General features: G+C 46.5%; 1 protein-coding gene across 1 annotated transcript in view; it reads right to left on the bottom strand.

Moving 5' to 3' along the window:
* Positions 1-3,923, bottom strand: part of LOC123761680 (putative neural-cadherin 2) — a 139,297-nt gene extending 135,374 nt beyond the window's left edge. The window contains exon 1 of the mRNA XM_069330678.1: positions 3,664-3,923. Within this exon, the coding sequence (XP_069186779.1) occupies positions 3,664-3,712 (49 nt within the window). The 5' untranslated portion in view covers positions 3,713-3,923. The remainder of the gene's footprint in view (positions 1-3,663) is intronic.
* Positions 3,924-21,935: the final 18,012 nt, after the last annotated feature.

The raw sequence follows: 21,935 nt of genomic DNA, 5'->3' as shown, positions 1-21,935 counted from the left end.
CGATCATTTGCAGAAATTTTAGTTCACCCAGAAAATAATGAGTGAAAAACCATAAATTAAATTACAAATCTAATTTAATCTTTTAATTTTTTTTAAAGATGAAATTAATCTTTTAGATTAAATCAGGATTAAGTTTTTTTAATCCCGATTAATCTTGCGTGAAGTTAATACTTAATTTTAGCTTTGGTTCTGATTGATCGGTTGCCGTTATTAGTCAGACCGGATGTCGTTATTGATTAGTTTTTTTTAAATAAACCGTTTTGATTGACAGGTCAAGTATACTTGTGATGACAGGCCGTCGAGACGAATTGGGTATACCAACAGCAGAGTGGATCACAAGCCACGTCACTACTCAATCGCCAGAGAAGGAACACATAGAGGGAGCCAAACCACACCTGTCAAAGTACATTATAAACCTCTTAGAGCACCTCACACACCTGTCAAAGTACGTCACAGACCTCTTAGATCATCTCACACACCTGTCAAAGCATCTGCCACACACACACACCCCTGTTACATGTCTGTTAAAACACCTGCCTCACACCTCTTAAACCACGTACCACACACTTGTCAAACTACGTCACAGACCTCTTTAAGCACCTGTCAAAGCATCTTCTAGACACCTGTCAAAGTACTCGCCACACACACACACACACACACACACACACACACACACACACACACACACACACACACACACACACACACGCACACACACACACACACACCCATCAAAGCACCCTTAACTCACGAAAGGAAAGTCAATCTAAATTAGCGAATGAAATACTGTACTTATAGCGAGAAGTTGGTCTGCCAGCCTCCCTCGCCCCCCTCACTCGCTACGAGACCCGCACCAATTACCTGCTCGTAAGCGAGCCCAGGAGCTTATACCCAATCACGCACGATGATAGTGTCTTCGTCAAGGAGCTCCCGGATACTCCTATTGACACAGGTCTAGACAGGAGCAAGAGGGGTGTACATAGGACTGCTCCTAGTGAGACATCATCAAAGGGATATATAGGAGAAAAAATTAAGATCATATAATGGGAGTGAACTTGCATATCTGTTCAGGACTCTGGAGTATAATTAAATATAATTGGTCCTGTTGGGAGTCATCGAGACATCGCTGTAACAGAACTCGCGCCGTTATGAAATAAAGAAACCCCGGTAGAGCTACGGCCTCGCTTCTTGCAGGTCGGCGTTCGATCCCGGATGGTTAGAGAGGCATCGTTCTCTCACTCAGTCATATATTAGTTCGCGTCATGTCCTCGTATCCCTTCCATGTGCTATGTAGTCATGTCGGCATGAAGTGGCCTTCTTAGTGGGGCCTTCTTAGTGGGGCCTTCTTAGTGGGGCCTTTAGACGTTCGTAAGAATCTGGGGGGGGGGATAAGAACCAGCTAGGACGGGAGCTTGCAACAATAACAACAGTAAGAGCCAGATAATTCCTTATCGCATTTATATAACTGCATATATTAAAACACTAACTGTACCCGACCTCAACAACCCTCCTTCTTTCACCCTGTCCTCCCCACTATTCCCCACTCCCTCATCCCCTCATCCTTCCTACCATCCCCCCGTCCCGTTGTCCACCCCACCATTCCCCCCTCCCCCGTCCCCTCACCCCCCCAAACCAATCCCCCCCTCTTCGTCCCCTCGTCCTCTCCCCAATCATCCCTCACTCTCCCGTCCTCCCCTCCATTCCCCTCTCCCCCGTCCCCTCGTCCTCCCCCACTATCTCCATTCGAATGGAACGTTGTGTCAAAATTTCAACGCAATCAGTAGAGAACTTTCGGAGATTAGCGATTCTGAATAAACGAACATTTGCATTTATATTAATATAGATATAGAACATACTAGTCACGTATGTAAATAGTTATATATAGAATAATGTTATATAATAGTTATGTCGTACCTAGTAGCCAGAATGCACTTCTCAGCCTACTATGCAAGGCCCGATTTGCCTAGTAAGCCAAGTTTTCCTGAATTAATATATTTTCTCAAATTTTTTTCTTATGAAATGATAAAGCTACCCATTTCATTATGTTTGAGGTCATTTTTTTTTTATTCGAGTTAAAATTAACGTAGATATATGACCGAACCTAAAAAACCCTACCTAACCTAACCTAACCTATCTTTATAGGTTAGGTTAGGTTAGGTAGCCGGAAAAGTTAGGTTAGGTTAGGTTGGGTAGGTTAGGTAGTCGAAAAACAATTAATTCATGAAAACTTGGCTTATTAGGCAAATCGGGCCTTGCATAGTAGGCTGAGAAGTGAGTTCTGGCTACTAGGTACGACAGTTATATAGCTAGAATAATGTTATATACCTACTATATAGATGTCTCACGAGGCGAACACGAGGGCATTGTAGGGGGAACTACACTACACGCCAATTACAGCTCATCCTCCTACGATAAAAGAACTAATAGCTGACTTAAGTATTGCTGAATTTGGACAAACTACAAACTCTCTCAATGACAACAAACATATAAGACCTAATGTAACCTCTGGAGGCCACTACGGGCTCACCATAGCCCGTGCTGCTTGGAACTTTTTGTTCCAGGTAGCGAATCTTAAACAACAACACCTCTTCTAGCTCTCCTAGGCCTAATATACGCTATCGTAGGCCTAATACAGCACGTATATACGCTATCGTAGGCCTAATACAGCACGTATATACGCTATCGTAGGCCTAATACAGCACGTATATACGCTGTCGTAGGCCTAATACAGCACGTATATACGTTGTCTTAGGCCTAATACAGCACGTATATATATACAATTCTAGGAATATTTAAGTATGTATTTCAGCTTTTTATTTTTTAAGACTGGAGAAAAATCTAGTGCAACAAGTAGTTACTGGTGGTCCTTCACTACATATTGGTACTTTCGACCAAATACCTAATGCAAGTACTATAATTTCAGGAGGATGGTTATAAAGGTTAATAAATACATATAAATATATAATATGTAAATAAATATATAAAAAATAAATATATAAAATAAATAAATAAATATAAAGGTTACGCAACTTAATAGCCTTATATAATGCTTCAGACTACAGCACTCTCATCTTACCTGTGGCCAGTGTCCATCTTTCTCAAACATCACACGAATACAGAACTGCAAATGTGTTTAACAAGACAGTCTCGAGACGCAAACCCAAGCTCGTCCTCCTAAGGTTCCCCAGCGTGAAGAAAACGGTCAGTTTAAAGTGTCGTCTGCTAACCTACCAGAGGACCCAAAACAGAAAACGGGGCAGTAACGTCACTTTCGCCAGCCGCTTCCATTTTTTTCAGTACGGCAATTTTTGGCCTTATGAAACGCATACCAGCGAAAAGTGACGTTCTTTGTTGGAGGACAGGTTGGGCAATACAGTCTGAGGGACACCACAACAAGGCAGGGACACCACAATACAGTCTGAGGGACACCACAACAAGGCAGGGACACCACAACAATACAGTCTGAGGGACACCACAACAAGGCAGGGACACCACAATACAGTCTGAGGGACACCACAACAAGGCAGGGACACCACAACAAGGCAGGGACACCGCAATACAGTCTGAGGGACACCACAACAAGGCAGGGACACCACAACAATACAGTCTGAGGGACACCACAACAAGGCAGGGACACCAGGGGGGAGGAGGGAAGGTACTCACCCAGGAGCGTGCTGTTAGTGATGATCTGGAAGATCTTGCCCGGGTCCATCTTGACACGGTAACCCGCTAATCAAAGCCTTTCTCGGCTCACTCTCAGCTCAAGGCTCACTCTCAGCTCAAGTCTCACTCGCCCAAGTCCCCTTCTAGGTCCTGGTTTAAACTGCCAGTGTTTGTCGGTGTTGTCTTGTGAGAACAGACGATGGTTCGGCTAGTATAGTGCCTCGCTGGCACTGTGTGATTCACATTTAAGTGCCGTCTCACCCGGCTGGGAAACCTACCCTCTCACCCGGCTTGGAAACCCCCCCTTTCACCCGGCTTGGAGACCCCTCCCCCCCCTCTCACCCGGCTGGGACACCCCCCCCCACCCTTACCTATTTTAACCTTAAATGACGGAAAAAAAATATCAAGAAAATTTTTACACATAAAACTTTCCAATGCTTGTGTAATTAGATATATTTTCCTTCCATATTGGCTTTTAACCCCCTTGAGGCGGACGGTGCAACCATAGTAGCAACTTTGATCAAGAACTGCAACATTAAAACATAATATTTAAATGTCTCAATGGGTAAAAAAAATATATAAAAACTTCTTTTTTTTTTACTTTCAGTGACGGGAGTTACTTTTTGTTTTTAAATTAAAAAAAAAACGACGGGAGTTAAAGCTACTTAAAATTGCCTATGGCTTTTGAGGACTATTTTATTGATAATTTAATAATAATAATAAAAATAATAATTATTATTATTACTATTATTATTAGTCCCCTTTGGCTTAGACCTCTGATAGATGGAGGTCTATCGAGCTCGCCATAGAGTTATGACGATTGCCAGACAGTGTATACACGTGATCAAGTACACTGTTGTGTGTACTTGTTCACGTGAAGGTACACTATTGGGTGTACTTGTTCACGTGAAGGTACACTATTGGGTGTACTTGTTCACGTGAAGGTACACTACTGAGTGTACTTGTTCACGTGAAGGTACACTACTGGGTGTACTTGTTCACGTGAAGGTACACTATTGGGTGTACTTGTTCACGTGAAGGTACACTATTGGGTGTACTTGTTCACGTGAAGGTACACTATTGGGTGTACTTGTTCACGTGAAGGTACACTACTGGGTGTACTTGTTCACGTGAAGGTACACTATTGGGTGTACTTGTTCACGTGAAGGTACACTACTGGGTGTACTTGTTCACGTGAAGGTACACTACTGGGTGTACTTGTTCACGTGAAGGTACACTACTGGGTGTACTTGTTCACGAGTGCAGAAGTACACTTTTGAGTGTACATTTGAATACACGTAGATACGCCATCGAGAATCTGAACACTTAAGGCTGTTAAGTACACTGCAAAGTGTACCTGAGCACTTGAAGTAAGTGTAAGTACAGTCACCAGTAACCAAAGCCAGATAAGTCACCAAACAGGAAAGTATAATGAAGTTATTTAAGCTAAAATGCTACTTAAGTAGTAGACTTAAGTAGTAGACTTAAGTAGACTCAAAGTAGCCGTGAGGGAACGTCATTGTGTTTGCACTATGACGTATTTAAGGTGAAAAATGCGATAATAAGAGTTGTTCGGTTTGGCACTGTAGTGGAACTGGGCAGTTTGATACTTTGAGAAAGTCATTTACTGTGGCACTTAAAGGAAGTCAATCAGATCAGAGTGAGCCGCTATTGGTGAGACTGGGGAAGCCGCTCAGCGTGGCACTGTGGGAGAGCCGCTCAGCGTGGCACTATGGGAGAGCCGCTCAGAGAGGCACTGTGCCAGGGAGCGCCGACAACTGCGTCCAGAGACGGGCGGTGAGCGACTGTGGCCGCCTCCTGCCCTCCCTGGCTCTCCTCCACCCCCCGCCCCTGCTGCTGCTGCTGCTGCCACCAGCTGCCCTCACCCCTGCTGTCACCCCTGCTGCCCTCACCCCTGCTGCCACCCCTGCTGCTGCCACCCCTGCTGCTGCCACCCTTGCTGCCACCAGCTGCCCTCACCCCTGCTGCCACCAGCTGCCCTCACCCCTGCTGCCACCAGCTGCCCTCACCCCTGCTGCCACCAGCTGCCCTCACCCCTGCTGCCACCAGCTGCTGCCACCAGCTGCCCTCACCCCTGCTGCCACCAGCTGCTGCCACCCCTGCTGCCACCAGCTGCCCTCACCCCTGCTGCCACCAGCTGCCACCCCTGCTGCTGCCACCAGCTGCCCTCACCCCTGCTGCCACCAGCTGCCTTCACCCCTGCTGCCACCAGCTGCCATCCCTGCTGCTGCCACCAGCTGCCCTCACCCCTGCTGCCACCAGCTGCCCTCACCCCTGCTGCCACCAGCTGCCCTCACCCCTGCTGCCACCAGCTGCCCTCACCCCTGCTGCCACCAGTTGCTGCCACCAGTTGCTGCCACCAGCTGCCCTCACCCCTGCTTCCACCAGCTGCCACCAGCTGCCACCAGCTGCCACCCCTGCTGCTGCCACCAGCTGCCCTCACCCCTGCTGCAACCCCTGCTGCCTTCACCCCTGCTGCCTCCCCTGCTGCCACCAGCTGCCCTCACCCCTGCTGCCACCAGCAGCCCTCACCCCTGCTGCCACCAGCTGCCCTCACCCCTGCCGCCACCACCTGCCCTCACCCCTGCTGCCACCAGCTGCCCTCACCCCTGCTGCCACCAGCTGCCCTCACCCCTGCTGCCACCACCTACCCTCACCCCTGCTGCCACCACCTGCCCTCACCCCTGCTGCCACCAGCTGCCCTCACCCCTGCTGCCACCAGCTGCCCTCACCCCTGCTGCCACCACCTGCCCTCACCCCTGCTGTCACCACCTGCCTTCACCCCTGCTGCCACCAGCTGCCCTCACCCCTGCTGCCACCAGCTGCCCTCACCCCTGCTGCCACCAGCTGCCCTCACCCCTGCTGCCACCACCTGCCCTCACCCCTGCTGCCACCACCTGCCCTCACCCCTGCTGCCACCAGCTGCCCTCACCCCTGCTGCCACCAGCTGCCCTCACCCCTGCTGCCACCACCTGCCCTCACCCCTGCTGCCATCAGCTGCCCTCACCCCTGCTGCCACCAGCTGCCCTCACCCCTGCTGCCACCACCTGCCCTCACCCCTGCTGTCATCAGCTGCCCTCACGCCTGCTGCCACCAGCTGTCCTCACCCCTGCTGCCACCACCTGCCCTCACCCCTGCTGCCATCAGCTGCCCTCACCCCTGCTGCTACCAGCTGCCCTCACCCCTGCTGCCACCAGCTGCCCTCACCCCTGCTGCCACCACCTGCCCTCACCCCTGCTGCCACCAGCTGCCCTCACCCCTGCTGCCACCAGCTGCCCTCACCCCTGCTGCCACCACCTGCCCTCACCCCTGCTGTCATCAGCTGCCCTCACCACAGCTGCCACCAGCTGCCCTCACCCCTGCCGCCACCACCTGCCCTCACCCCTGCTGCCATCAGCTGCCCTCACCCCTGCTGTCACCACCTGCCCTCACCCCTGCTGCCACCAGCTGCCCTCACCTCTGCTGCCACCAGCTGCCCTCACCCCTGCTGCCACCAGCTGCCCTCACCCCTGCTGCCACCAGCTGCCCTCACCCCTGCCGCCACCACCTGCCCTCACCCCTGCTGCCATCAGCTGCCCTCACCCCTGCTGCCACCACCTGCCCTCACCCCTGCTGCCACCACCTGCCCTCACCTCTGCTGCCACCCCTGCTGCCACCAGCTGCCCTCACCCCTGCTGCCACCAGCTGCCCTCACCCCTGCCGCCAACACCTGTCTCACCTGGTTGCGGAGTAAGGGGGAGGGGGGAACCCAGCATCAGCAACAGGTAGTGACACACAGAGAAAAAACACGCACACTCCAAGACGCAGGTGAACGCTAGCTACCCCACGCGCGGCGAACCTTGCTGGAAGAGACGAGCAAATACTCGCTAAAGACCGGAGAGTGAGAATAGTTTCAAGTGGTTTTCAGAGTCATTAAGACGCGGCTAATGAAATGAGGGGGGAGGGGAGGAGGGAGGAGGGGGGTCTGGGGGACTCGAAGGGGTCTGGAAGGATTGGAGGATGTGGGGAGGGGGGGGGGGAAGTGGACTTATAACCTAGATACTATAACCGCGTAGAATCTTTGAAGTCGTTCTCCAGCTGATGAGTAGTTTTCCGTGCTACAAGTTAGATTAGGGGAAGTCAAAGTCTTTAGTGTGAGATCACACTTGCAGGCCGGGGTGAAGAGTCACTGATGGGGAAGAGGGGGGGTCTGGGAGTCGAAAGCGTGCAGGTTGTATGTACAAGGAGTAAGGGCACACTAACCCAGGGGTTGGTTTAAGGGATTCTTGGTTATGAGTTACAATGTTGACCATTTAGGGGGTTCAGTGTCAGTGTGGACCGGTTAGGATCTTAAAGATGTGGACTGGTTAGAGTCCAGCGCGTGGACCGGTATGTCCTGGGTGGACTGGGAAGTGTATAGTGGTTAGTGTATAGTATAGTTAGTGTACTATACATCAAGCAACGAATGTAAACGCGTTCCTAACTGCAGACTCCTCTGGGTGTCCAAGGGACTTCAGGGGAGTCCTCAAGTACTTTAGTGGAGTCTTCGGGGATCTCTGTACGGTCTCAGGGTCCTCAGGGACTCCTGACCAGGCGCCAGGGTAAACACTGCGAACAAAAAAGTTGAAACTAAAGTGTTGATTTTAAAAGTCACACTTTTAAAACGCTGAACTGAAAGGAGGAGGACCCAAGTTTGAATTAAATTTAAATGTTAGAGAAACAGTTTTAAAGCGTTAAGTTTACAATCATGAGCCCCGAGTCCGAGCGCTGAGATCCGTCGGTGTAGAGGAAGAAGTAGTAGTTTATGTCATAATTTTCCCGAAGCCTTAAAACTCTCACGTACAGAACATTACTCTATACAGAGCCCCTTTTTGCCTTCTTTTCCTGTACTCTAGATGTTAGCGAGCATGTACTCAGTCGGTGGTGCGGGAGACAAGCACCTGGCCGTTCTCTTGACCTGCCACAACGTACACAATACGTTGTGCTAACCTCACCAGACACGGACTAACCCAGAGGACGAGCCAGTGGACAGTATGGAGGAAAGGCACCACTCCAGACACTCAAGTGGGTGTAGACATGGGGGGAGGACACCACTCCAGACACTCAAGTGGGTGTAGACATGGGGGGAGGACACCACACCAGTGGGTGTAGACATGGGGGGAGGACACCACTCCAGTGGGTGTAGACATGGGGAGGACACCACACCAGTGGGTGTAGACATGGGGAGGACACCACACCAGTGGGTGTAGACATGGGGAGGACACCACACCAGTGGGTGTAGACATGGGGTAGGACACCACACCAGTGGGTGTAGACATGGGGGGAGGACACCACACCAGTGGGTGTAGACATGGGGAGGACACCACACCAGTGGGTGTAGACATGGGGAGGACACCACACCAGTGGGTGTAGACATGGGGTAGGACACCACACCAGTGGGTGTAGACATGGGGGGAGGACACCACACCAGTGGGTGTAGACATGGGGAGGACACCACACCAGTGGGTGTAGACATGGGGGAGGACACCACACCAGTGGGTGTAGACATGGGGGGAGGACACCACACCAGTGGGTGTAGACATGGGGCAGGACACCACACCAGTGGGTGTAGACATGGGGGAGGACACCACTCCAGTGGGTGTAGAAGATATCAAAAGAAAATCAAATATAACCTTCTCTCCCAGATGACCATGGATGGCAAGCGATGAGCAGTACCAAAGTTCCTGTAATTCTCTCTCTCTCTCTCTCTCTCTCTCTCTCTCTCTCTCTCTCTCTCTCTCTCTCTCTCTCTCTCTCTCTCTCTCTCTCTCTCTCTCTGAGTGGAGACCAAAGTTGCGGAAAAGAAAATTTTCGAAGATTATCGCTGTCTACGAGTGATGCTAAGGCAGTGAAGATCTACCAGGATGAAGCTGTGGCAGCACACACACACACACACACACACACACACACACACACACACACACACACACACACACACACACACACACACACACACACACACACACTGCTCACCAGTAATGTAGTCTACCACTACCCACATTTACCCCGACGCCAGCAATATTAAAATGACTACAACAACTCTAGTACAAGCACTTCATCATCATTACGAAAATAAATGATCTAAAATCAAAAGGATTTTGGCAGACGGTAATTCAAACTGCTTGCAACATACAAGTGTGCAACATACAGGTGTGCAAATTCATCTAAGTCATTATTAATATATCTAAACAGCACAATTACAAAATTAAACTAAGGCTTATTAACACCCGTGTTTAAACATAAATATATTTGTGATCAATGAATCTATTACTGTCTATACCACATACAAAATGTATCCGGATTGATGAGTCAATCTGATGCAGGAGCAAGACGTTGAAGAAGGAATACCGGATCGTAAGTAGAGAAGGGATTGATGAATCCGTTTATGATGTAGTAAGATATTAAGGAACGAATACCAGTAAGTACAGACAAGGGGCAGAGAAGCTCAATACTCCGGTGGAAAACAATTTCTCTCGTCTCCCAATACAGGCAGGTCTCCTGAGGCTCCTTGGGGGAGGGGGATGAAATATCTAAGAGCTTTAAGACGGTTCCTTCGTAAAAATAAGTTGGCGATAAGAACCCCAAAAGGAGAGAGAGTTCATTAGGGACTTACAACCATAAGATATTTATTACTTTCTCCAAGTTAGTGGTGAGTCGTCTCTTTCTCTCTCTCTCTTTCCCTTGTCTCTGACACCCACATCTCATTTTCAACGGTGAGCATGCACGCGCGCGCACACACACAGTTGATTGACAGTTGAGAGGCGGGACCAAAGAGCCAGAGCTCAACCCCCGCAAGCACAAAAAGGTGAGTACACACACACACACATACACACACACATACACACACACACACACACACACACACACACACACACACACACACACACACACACACACACACACACACACACACACACACACACACACACACACAGGGGCCTGATGACTGAGTGGACAGCGCTCGGGATTCGTAATCCTAGGGTCCGGGGATCGATACCTGGACCCTATAATGGAAACACAAGCTCCATACTTGGGATTCTGACAGCTGATGGGAAGCGAATTGTGATCTCCAATCCCCCACCAAACAGTAGAAGGCCCAGGCAGGATTCCCGCCAAACACACACCGAAACTACGACGTTGGTACAACGTTCGAACAAGTTTTTTAACACCTCCTAACCAGTTATAACAACCAATATAGCAAGTTGTAACAACGTTCTAATAAGTCATAAACACGTTAAGCCAAGATGTAACAACTTTATTACAAGTTGTAACAAGCTGAAAATAGAAACAGTTACGGTTTATGTTTCCAGGGACATGATAACAACAAGACATGTATAGATGAACCGCAGAGAGCAGCAACAACAGCTCACAGAATGAGAGGGAAACTGTTGATCATGGGGGACCTCAATCACGGAGAAATTGATTGGGATTCAAAAAATTCCCCCCCCCTGTAAAATTAGTGGATGTTATAGACAGGAATTTCCTAGTACAACATGTGAGGGAAGACACAAAGTAAAGACATGGGAGATACACCAGGCCTATAAGACCTGCTTTTTACCCAGAATGAGGAAGCCAATGCTCGATCCTGCAGGCACAAATAGACGAGTACAAATAGGTGAATACACACACGCACACACACACACACACGCACACGCGCACGCACACACACCCATCAAAAGCCCAGATAATTTGCGCTAGCTTTGAGGGCGATCTACTCTCCAGCAAGAGAATGTCTGCCTCAGTTAGCACCACCCAGACTCAGCCTAGCCACAACACACACACAATGAAGCCCACTGAGCCATCACTAACAATCAAACCAACCTAACCCTTCTAAGACCGTCTTAACAGCTCCATCAGCAGCTAAACACCACTCCACTTACTAGCAAACACACATTAGATAAACAAAAAACAACAACACGGGAAATAAAGGAGGTGAAAATAAATATGGAAAGAAGAAAGGCTTAACACAGTGGGGGGGGGGGGGGGGAGAAGGGGAAGTGGAGGAACCAAAAAGGATAATAAAGAAAAACGCAGGAAACTAGTTTTGGTGGAGGGTGGAATGAGTAAAAGGGGGAGGCAGAGGAAGGAAGAGGATTGCTTGGGGATGTGTGAAGGGGGGAGTGAGTAAATGCAGAGACAGACAGACAGACAGACAGACAGAAGAGGCATGGGACGGGTGGGATAGGGAGAGAAAGGCAAGTGGGGAGAGGAATGGGATAAAGGAAGGTGATTTATGTTTTTTTGCAGAACTAAAGTGTGCTTCTCACAGTGTGTTTCAATGACCAGAATTATATTTACTAGTGAAACCAATCCCGAGTCCAATCTCGAGTCTCGAGTCACAACCGGTTGGTGCTCCACATTTGTTTTAGATTGTTGTGCACAGAACGGAAAAGTTGTTGTATTGTTTGATGTTAAATTACATGGCCAGGTGAGTAAGGTTCGACCTGGTCGAGTGCCCACAGTACGACCTGGTCGATAATGACGGCAGGTATAAGAGCGTCTGCCTAACACGACCTGGGTGCGTGCTCGGCACATCAGAGGCCCTGTTCCTGGCTCTGTAAGACCCACCACCATCATTTTCTTATCAACACGTGTATCTTGAGCAGCACTTGAAGACCTCTCAGTAACAATGCCAAGAGAGCCACCATAACATCAATAAGACCTCCCAAACCTGTGTGGGACCGATGTCCTGCCCATCTCATAGGACTCAAGCTACACCTTCATAGGATTCTAGCTAAATCTTCCTAGGACCCAGGATACATCTTGATACACACACAGATCAAAGGGTAAGGTATGCCGTTCCTTGGGAGACCGTCAGTGGTGTGTCGATCATGTTTCCATTTCAGAGTTGAGTGGAGCAGTAAAGGGCAAGGCAGAGGGCCGTCTCCAGGCTGACATTTGGTGGCGAAGGAAGAGCTCACTCAGCCAGTCAGCGCCTCGCTCTAGTCTCTTGTTACTTGCTGATGGCTGCCCCACGGTACTCGCCTTGCTGATGTGTATTGTACTGTTGTGGTGGTGTTGTTGTGGTGTTGTACTGTTGTGGTGTTGTACTGTTGTGGTGGTGTTGTGGTGGTGGTGTTGTGGTGGGACTTACCTATCAGTGTCTACAGGGAAGTGAGGTCTAACTTTAAGCCCCCGGCCAACTAGCCTTGATGCTCCTGTTGCGTTATAAGTATTTTAACCTTCAAATACCTTGCCGAATCTGGCCCCTAAAAGTTGTGGATGAGCTGGCTCTCACAACTGCTCTTTTCACTGCATTCCAACTTACTGCCCACTTGTACAGGGTGCGGATGGTCACTTATGTCCGCTCCTCCTACTTTCTCGCACTTTAAAGTCTGCCCTTGTCCACCTTGTCAATTCCCCTCAGTATGTTGTACGTTGCGATCATGTCCCTTCTGCTTCTCCTCTCCTGCAAGGTTGTGAAGTATATAGTGCCCTTGACCTATTCTCTATAAAGGTCGTTCTCTATTGACCTACAGACTTCAGTTAGCAGATGGCAAAGTACCTCTCCAACCTCCTCAAAAGACTTAGTGATACTCTGGTTCTACTTTGTTGCCTCTTAATTCCTACAGGCGTTTTCTTGACCTTCTCCACAATAAGTACGATGTCTTACAGCGTTACTATGTCGTACAGCGTTACTATGTCGTACAGCGTTACTATGTCGTACAGCGTTACTATGTCGTACAGCGTTACTATGTCGTACAGCGTTACTATGTCGTACAGCGTTACTATGTCGTACAGCGTTACTATGTCGTACAGCGTTACTATGTCGTACAGCGTTACTATGTCGTACAGCGTTACTATGTCGTACAGCGTTACTATGTCGTACAGCGTTACTATGTCTTACAGCGTTACCTCTGGCATTTCATCTCTCAGCCCTGGTCACCACATTGGCTCGTTTGTAAAGCCAGGAAATCTTTGGTTGAGTTCTTCACATACTTCCTGGTCGGAAGTATGTGAAGTCGACACATACTCAAGTCGACTATCGACTTGAGAATGGTCCAGGACGGACCGAAACGTCGTCGTCCCTTCACATTCTAGTGTGTGGTCTGGTCAACATACTTGTCGTTTTCCACGGTGGTGGTGGTGGCAACGACTGGTGCCACAGATGCCATAGCGTCGAGTGCCGGGGCATCATCCAACACGGCGGATTACCAGCAATAGTCACTGACCCGACTAATAGTCACTGACCCGACTAATCAAAATTTAGCGCCCCGAACACCGATAACGAACCTCAGCTTTGGAACCAACCATCCGCAATCACTCTGTGATATGAAAAGTTGAAAATATTCAGTTATCTGAACTCCAAACGCGTATAACCAATTTACAAACGCCCCCACACAAGAGGAGTTACCCCCCCTCTCTCAACACCACCTTGCTGTCTATACAGCCTTACTACGCGTTCTCCTTATACAATGCTGTTAAATCTGTTTGGAGCTGCTCAGAAATTAAACTCACTGACTGGCTAAATTCTGACACCAGGCGACAGATGTGAGGATACAGGCGTACTACTCAGGACTTGGAGGGAGGGAGGGAGGAAGGGAGGGGTAGGGAAGGAGGGGGAGGGGTAGGGAAGGAGGGGGGGAGGGGGAGGAGAGGGGGGGAGGGGAGGGAAGGATTTTCAGCGGAAAACGCCAAGCCATTACGACTATACATCACTTGGAAGGGGTCAGGATAAGGATTTGGGATGGGATATGGGGGGTAAAGGTATGGTGCCCAACCACTTGTGGACGGTCGGGGATTGAACGCCGACCTGCATGAAGCGAGACGGTCACTCTATACCGTCCAACCCAAGTGGTTGGGTGCTGAAATTACGAGCAAAATAATGTAGGCTTATTCTAGCATACGGCTAATATAGAAATTCTATATGAAGGTCAGTAACATATAGTCCTGTACAACGTGGCCTATCACTCAACACTGAATTTTTAACGTCATGAATCCCAACGTAAAAACTGCGGTGGTTCAGCGAAATTAAAATCCCAGCAATACTGACGCTTCTTGGGACCATATATATAGGGGCAAGGAGGGAGAGGAAGAAGAGAGGCGGGAAGGAAGAGATTATATATAATATTTCCATATATATGGAAACCATATATCTGTTTCTACCACTCGAAACTACTGAGAATGATGCTCTGGATTCCAGGTGATTTCAAATCCTCTCTTTCCTTAATCTATTTCCACCAAGATGGCCCCCAGAGATCGTGAGACAGGCGCCGCCTAACGGCAGCAGTAAGGAACCTTTATACACCCTTCACAGCAGCCTTTGTAGCAAGTGGTTCACAACAGGACCTTTGTAGCAAGTGTACTGGTAACAATGGTCCACAACAGGCCATAGCAAACAGCATGAGCTCGACGTTTTTGTTTTAGATTCAGCTATTCGGGGGAAAAAAGAACAGTTCCAAGTAGCACGGGCTATGGTGAGCCCGTAGTGGGTGGACTCTTTTAGGAATCTTATCCGTTGAAGCAATTCTTCTGTGGCTGGTTTGCTCTGAAAACTGTCTATGGACGGTCTGTGTTTATTACTGTGTATGGACGGTCTGTGTTTATTACTGTCTATGGACGGTCTGTGTTTATTACTGTGTATGGACGGTCTGTGTTTATTACTGTCTATGGACGGTCTGTGCTTATTACTGTCTATGGACGGTCTGTGCTTACAACTGTCTATGGACGGTCTGTGCTTACAACTGTCTATGGACGGTCTGTGCCTCAACTGAACTACAAACATATTACAGGGCATCAAAGCCCACTGTAATATATCGCAGATTTTCTTGTGAAATTATACTCGTGAGTATGTGTGCTGTCACTTCATGGCTCTCATTAAAGGTTATACAACGATATAATTACCTTAATGTAACTCGCATTATCGCACAATTTTTGTGGTTAATTTCAGATTCGACAATCACCAAGGCCTGACTTGGCCATTGGGAAAGCAATCAAGAAACTAATTTGGCGAACGTAACTGCACCCAGCCACAGAAAATGGATTCAGTATGCATACGACGACAAAGGCTTGACGCGCGCAAGTTCGCGTGGCTTGGATTACCTCGCATTCTGAAGACTGAAACATGCGCAGTGTATCGACTGAGGTGGATATTACACACTCAGAGGCAATCCCTGTGGTAGACGGCGATCATGGCTTGGTTCGTGGCGGACGAGCCAAGAGAGAAATTCTTTTAAAAAGAGAAACAGAGCAAATTGACTCATCACACTATCAGTAGTGATTCCCACAAATTTTGCGCCATTGAGAGTACCCAGATTGCAAATATGCCATCAGAACACGCATTTTTTTCCATGTTAATATCAGAATTCTGAATATTATGAACACATCGTGAAATTCTAACGGGCTCCGTTGCCTCTATTTCTTCGCCGACTTTATGTGGTTCATCATGGAAGCTGAACAGCACCCTCCCCCCCCCTCCCCTCCGTCCTAAGAGGAGGTAATGAAGCCGGTCCTGATCCGCCTATGACAGTCCCGCCATCCCCATCAATCACCCTGCAAAGTTTACTGAGATTAGACGCAAGCGTCTGGCCTCAAAACTTGGAAAGACTTTCTGTTTTATATAGATTGATTTACAAGTGTAACAGAATGGGAAGCGAAGCTAGATTGTTCAAATTGCTTTGGCTTATTTTTGAGTAAGATTCAGACCTATATATTTCTGAGTAAGATTCAGGCTTATTTATTTCTGAGTAAGATTCAGTTATAATTATTTCTGAATAAGATTCAATCCTAATTATTTCTGAGTAAGATTCAGCCTGATCTACTATTAAGATTAAGCCCTATTTATATTTAAGTAAGGTCCAGTACCGTGTTGATATACACGAGTTGAAGTCACTAGCAAGATGTTATTGCATTTGTGGGTCTTGATCACACTAATTCCCTTCACCGCTCTGTGTCTTGCTAAGTTTAAAGGGAACTCTCGTCAGCTGATATTTTAATTTGAAGAGGTGATGTCTGAAATATGTTTATAGCCTAGTGATGAGGCATTAAGTTGTATTATAAAGTGATTATTACTGATCTGTTGTGTGGCTTTATGACTATATTCATGTACCAGAATGTCATGAAATATGTTATAGACCTTGAGTGGGCAAGTGGTGCACAGCACTCAACACTTACATTCATTTACAAGTGTTAATGTGACATTCACTCTTCCTTGTCTTGTGGGAACTGGAGTATTCACTCAAGGTGAATCGCCCCACCAATTACTAGTGCAAGACCTGACTAATTATGAACAACGATTTATATAAGGTCATAGGCTATATATGGAGGTTACACTTCCTAGACCTTGCTTTTATTGTTCATAAAATAAGCTATGTTCAAAGCATAACGAACACGTTCACGTTCGAACGATCGAACACGTTCGATCGTTCACACGATCACGTCTTCAGGAAAGCGATTCCTGTGGCCAAAGTGCCGTAGAGTCCCCAGAATAAACTGTGGTTTACAACTTGAGAATGAGAGATGTATATACTAGTATAGAAGGTATACAGGATAGACTACAACTGGTCAGCAGGTCAACCCTGCTGACTAATTGTAGTCAGCAGGGTAATCCTGAGCTGGATATTTGGAATTCTTAGGAAATAAGTGTCAGAAAGAGAAGGCTTATTGACAAGCAATTTAAATCCTGTCGAAATCAGGTCTATGTTCCGAGTTGTGTGTTCAGAGTGTGATAAGACTCATTTAAATATTTTTCCAATTTGTGTTCATCTTATTAATAACCTGTTGTAAAGTGATTTGATATGCCTCGTATATTTTAGAATGTATCGGTTAATGTCGGCATTTTGGAAACAATTATTTTTCAATTTAGTCCACAACTCATCCATTTTTTTTATTATACAATATATAATTGTTATTTGTTTACTAATACTGTTGTCATTACTTCTACATACTGTTTTACCACAATATATTACCACTTATCGTATTTTTGAAGTGTTTTATAAGTGGTCCAAAAATTTAAGTTTCCTTTCACACCTATTCTATCCTGTCAGAATCACAACGATCTGAAGAAGTTGATACGAATTAAGCCTCCGATTTTGACTCCTTTAAATCTGGGTTTGTGAACTATCTGAATCTAGTGAGGAACACCAAGTGGATCCCACTCGTAAAGTTCAACCCGTTCAAAAGTTCACCGCCTCATTGTGTTCTAGCAACAGTACGTCAAGAACCTGCAGACGTCATCGCGACGTCAACACTACGTCAAAGCCCTGCGGACGTCATCCTGGAGGGGGAAGGTCACTCGCTGACCTTAAGGGCCTCGCGATAAGTTTCTTAAGACAATGGAAGCCATTCTGGCGGGCTGTGAGGCGAGACCTCAACTGCCAGTAACTAAATTTATTGTCTAACAGACATAGCAGAACATATTTTTCTTAATAAACTATGCAGTGCTTACACAAATCACCAGTGAATAGATGTGTGGGATATACTAGATCTGTGAATATAATAAATGTGTAAATACAATAAATATGCCTAAGAAATACGTTTGTGAAAACAATAGTCATGAATATAATAGATTCATGAATATAATGAAGGAATTAATACAATAGATGTGAACACAATTACTTCAAAATACACTGGATACCCTACTATCAGTTGACACATGTTTGTTATCTAAAATTGTAGATAGACAATCACTGCAAAAAAAAATACAGCCTCGTTATGGATCATTAGGCTTACAATTATCCAAGAATGCTTTCTTAGAAAATTGCAATACGCACGAATATCTTATTCATTATTTTTTCTGCTTCAGCTACTTCTGCTTTGAACACTAGCTAATTATACAATTAACAATGTGTGAGAGAGAGATACGAGCATACTTGTGAGTGCGTTATTGACTTGTATTTTATATTATTTAGTCCGCCCTAAAGGCAATGACCGGAACGTTTTCTTTATTGAGTCAAGCGTTTCAGTTTATAGAAAACGTAGGTGCATGACACCAGACTATTGTAAATTGAAAAGTTACCGAGAAGCTTTGCTTTTACTGCATATAAAATTAAAAACAAGCAAAATTTACATTAGCTATTTATGAAATTGAATTACTGCTCTCGTCATCAATCAAGTAGAACCATATCCAAATCTTATACAAGTATATTGATGTAAATACGGTTATTTTTTAACACATGATATCTAGCAATTCTTATACGTTAAATATTACTTCAGTTCAGTATTACCACTACATTGGTAGCAGTATGCAGGGGATTATTAAGAGGCCTATTAGACATATCGATGTTTCCCTTGGCTACTGACTGACCTTCCCACATGAGCAGCCCACAGTAGTTGCTTAACTTCCAAGAAAGCAATTACTGTTAGGTGAACAAAGGCATCGGGTGCAAGCGAACGTTTACACACGACTAAACTGATAACGTTCGAACTTGTGTTGATCAGTGCTTTGCTTACATCCTCTGTTCGAATCGCCCCTTCATAGATGTTTTGCCCAACATAATCTAAACACCTTAATCTAGGCCTAGAGCTATACTCCAAATTCTAATGTACAATAAAATTAACTTATAATTGAGGAAAATTAGTCATTTTGAATACTTAGTACATTAAGCTTGATGAATGTGTGTGTGAGGTCCACCACAGCTTGGTGGACCAGCACAGCACAGCCCGAGGACGGGTTGAAATCATTCCATGCCAAGTCCCAAGTAACAATCATGATAAGACTACTTAAGAGATTCAAATGAACAAATCCACAAGGGGCCGTGACGAGGGTTCGAACCTACGTCCAAGAGGATCCCAGACTCTGCCTTAATCGACTGAGCTACGTGGATGTGTTCATTTGATGCATCACGTTATTGTCATTTCTGTGTGTAAGAGATTCACTTTGTGCTTATTACTTGATATATTATTTCCTTACAGTCAACTGCACCTTAAAGATGCAGTGATGTCTCAAATAGAGGGTCTCGGTAGTGCAGTCGGGTTCGTTCTCGACTCACTGTCGAAAATTCCGGGGTTCGAATCCCGGGAGGGATAGAAATGGTTGGGCACATTTCCTATCACCTAACGAGCGAGAACTGAAGAAAAAATCATACAATCTCCTGCTGTAAAGCGTTTAGCGCTGCGTGCTGGAACACTCACTCTCTCAGGGACGTCCACTACGGGCTCACCATAGCCCGTGCTACTTGGAACTTTTTGTTCCAAGTAGCAAATCTTAAACAACAACAACAAAACTCACTCTCAAGAAAGTTACTAGAATGTGTTGTATTTTAATATCACTATAAATACCTGTATTCCGGGGAGAGCAGGTGATGGTATAGTGATCTCCAGCACCATCATCTTGGCCTCATGCTGCAGCCTCGCTTACTGACTCCATATTTCTAATGAAAAACAGTTCGATTTCTTTGGAGATTTTCAACTATATCCCGAGTGCCTCCAAATGGATCCGAATGCATTCGCGATCAGGAATATTTCTGAGCTCGGAGTTTTCCCGTAACCCACTTCCCCCCCTCCCCCCTACCCGCTTCCTGAACCTGAATGCTCAGTGGCCAAGTTAACGCCCCTGCTCCTATGCCAGGTAATTTCACTACGGGCTCACCATAGCCCGTGCTACTCGCAACTTTTTGTTCCGAGTAGCTGAATCTAAAAACAACAACTGCTCGAGTGATTTTACAAGGGACCTGAGGCCAGATTCACGAAAGCACTTACGAACGTGTACATCTTTCCTCAATCGTTGACGGCTTTGGATACATTTATTAAACAGTTTACAAGCATGAAAACTTCCCATTCGACTGTTGTTATTGTTATAAACAGCCTCCTGGTGCTTCGGAGCTTATTAACTGTTTAATAATTAGAAACAAAGATGCCAAAGATTGAGAAAAGATGTACAGGTTCGTAAGTGCTTGCGTAAGTGCTTTCGTGAATCTGGCCCCTGGATCTCAGTCCCCGCTTCCCTGCTTCCTGACCCAGTAGGTGTAAGTCATGCAGCCCGCCGTCCTCCTAAAGTTGTCCAACGTCAAGAAACTGTCGTAGTAAAGTGCCCTTATGTTAACCTACCAGAGGACCCAAAACAGAAAACGGGACAGCGTGTCAATTTCGCGAGCCGCTACCATTTTCTAGCACGGCAATATTTCGCCTGAGGCGGAATATACGTCAAAATGCGACGCTTTATTTTTGACCGGTTACACAGTCTGTTCCAGTCACATGCATGAACACCAGTGTTCACTGTTTCTCAGTGAAATTTTGTCCACATTGCTGTGCACCTAAAGCGATAATAATTTCAGCGCAAACTAGCACAAAATATAATGTGCTGTTTACGATTTGTATACAAATAATTTAGCCAGCGATATACCGTAGATTCGTAAGAGTCTCGTTGTCTTACATGGGTCGTGCTGGCACGCCGGTACGTGCACGAGCATCATGAAATGTCTTCCATACCGGTGTGCAATGTTATTTTTGATGATTACAAATGTCGACTAATAGATAATACATACTTTTTTTTATAGATATGGGGCTTGATCACTCACACAAACACACACATACACACACACACACACACACACACACACACACACACACAGGTGTGGAGGAAGATTGTGATCATGGTAATCTACAATCCCCCACCAAACAGTAGAAGACCCAGGCAGGAGTATGATGACAACAACAAAGCATGTATTGATGAACTGCAGAAGGCAGCAACACTAGCCCACAGAATGAGAGCGAAGCTGCTGATCATGGGGGACCTAAATCATGGAGAGATAAATTGGGAATCAAGGAATCCCCATGGAGGGGATGAAACGTGGGGAGCAAAATTAGTAGATGTTATAGACAGGAATTTCCTGACACAACATGTGAAGGAAGACACAAGGGAAAGAGGAGGAGATGCACCGAGCCTATTAGACCTGATTTTCACCCAGAACGTAGAAGATATCGAGAATTTAGAGCATGAAATACCTCTAGGGGCCAGTGACCATTGTGTCCTAGTCTTTGACTACATGATGGAATTCAAAATTATGACCATGGGACAAGAGATCTGGGAAAGGAGAGCTGACTACAGGAAAGGGGACTATATGAGGATAAGGGACTATCTGGGTGAAGTGCAGTGGGAGGAAGAAATTAGAGGAAAAACAGTCCAAGATATGATGGACCTAGTCATACAGAAATGCCAGGAGGCCGAAGAGAGATTTATACCAACGGTAAAGGGAAAAAATAAGAAGGAATATAATAACCCATGGTTTAATAGACAGTGTCAGGAAGCAAAAATGGCCAGCAGGCGGGAGTGGAGGAAGTACAGAAGACAAAGA

The sequence above is a fragment of the Procambarus clarkii genome, chromosome 24 (genome assembly GCF_040958095.1).
Source record: "Procambarus clarkii isolate CNS0578487 chromosome 24, FALCON_Pclarkii_2.0, whole genome shotgun sequence".
NCBI classification, from domain to species: domain Eukaryota; kingdom Metazoa; phylum Arthropoda; class Malacostraca; order Decapoda; family Cambaridae; genus Procambarus; species Procambarus clarkii.
The sequence above is the reverse complement of the archived record's forward strand: the minus strand, read 5'-3'. Positions and strand labels throughout refer to the sequence as shown.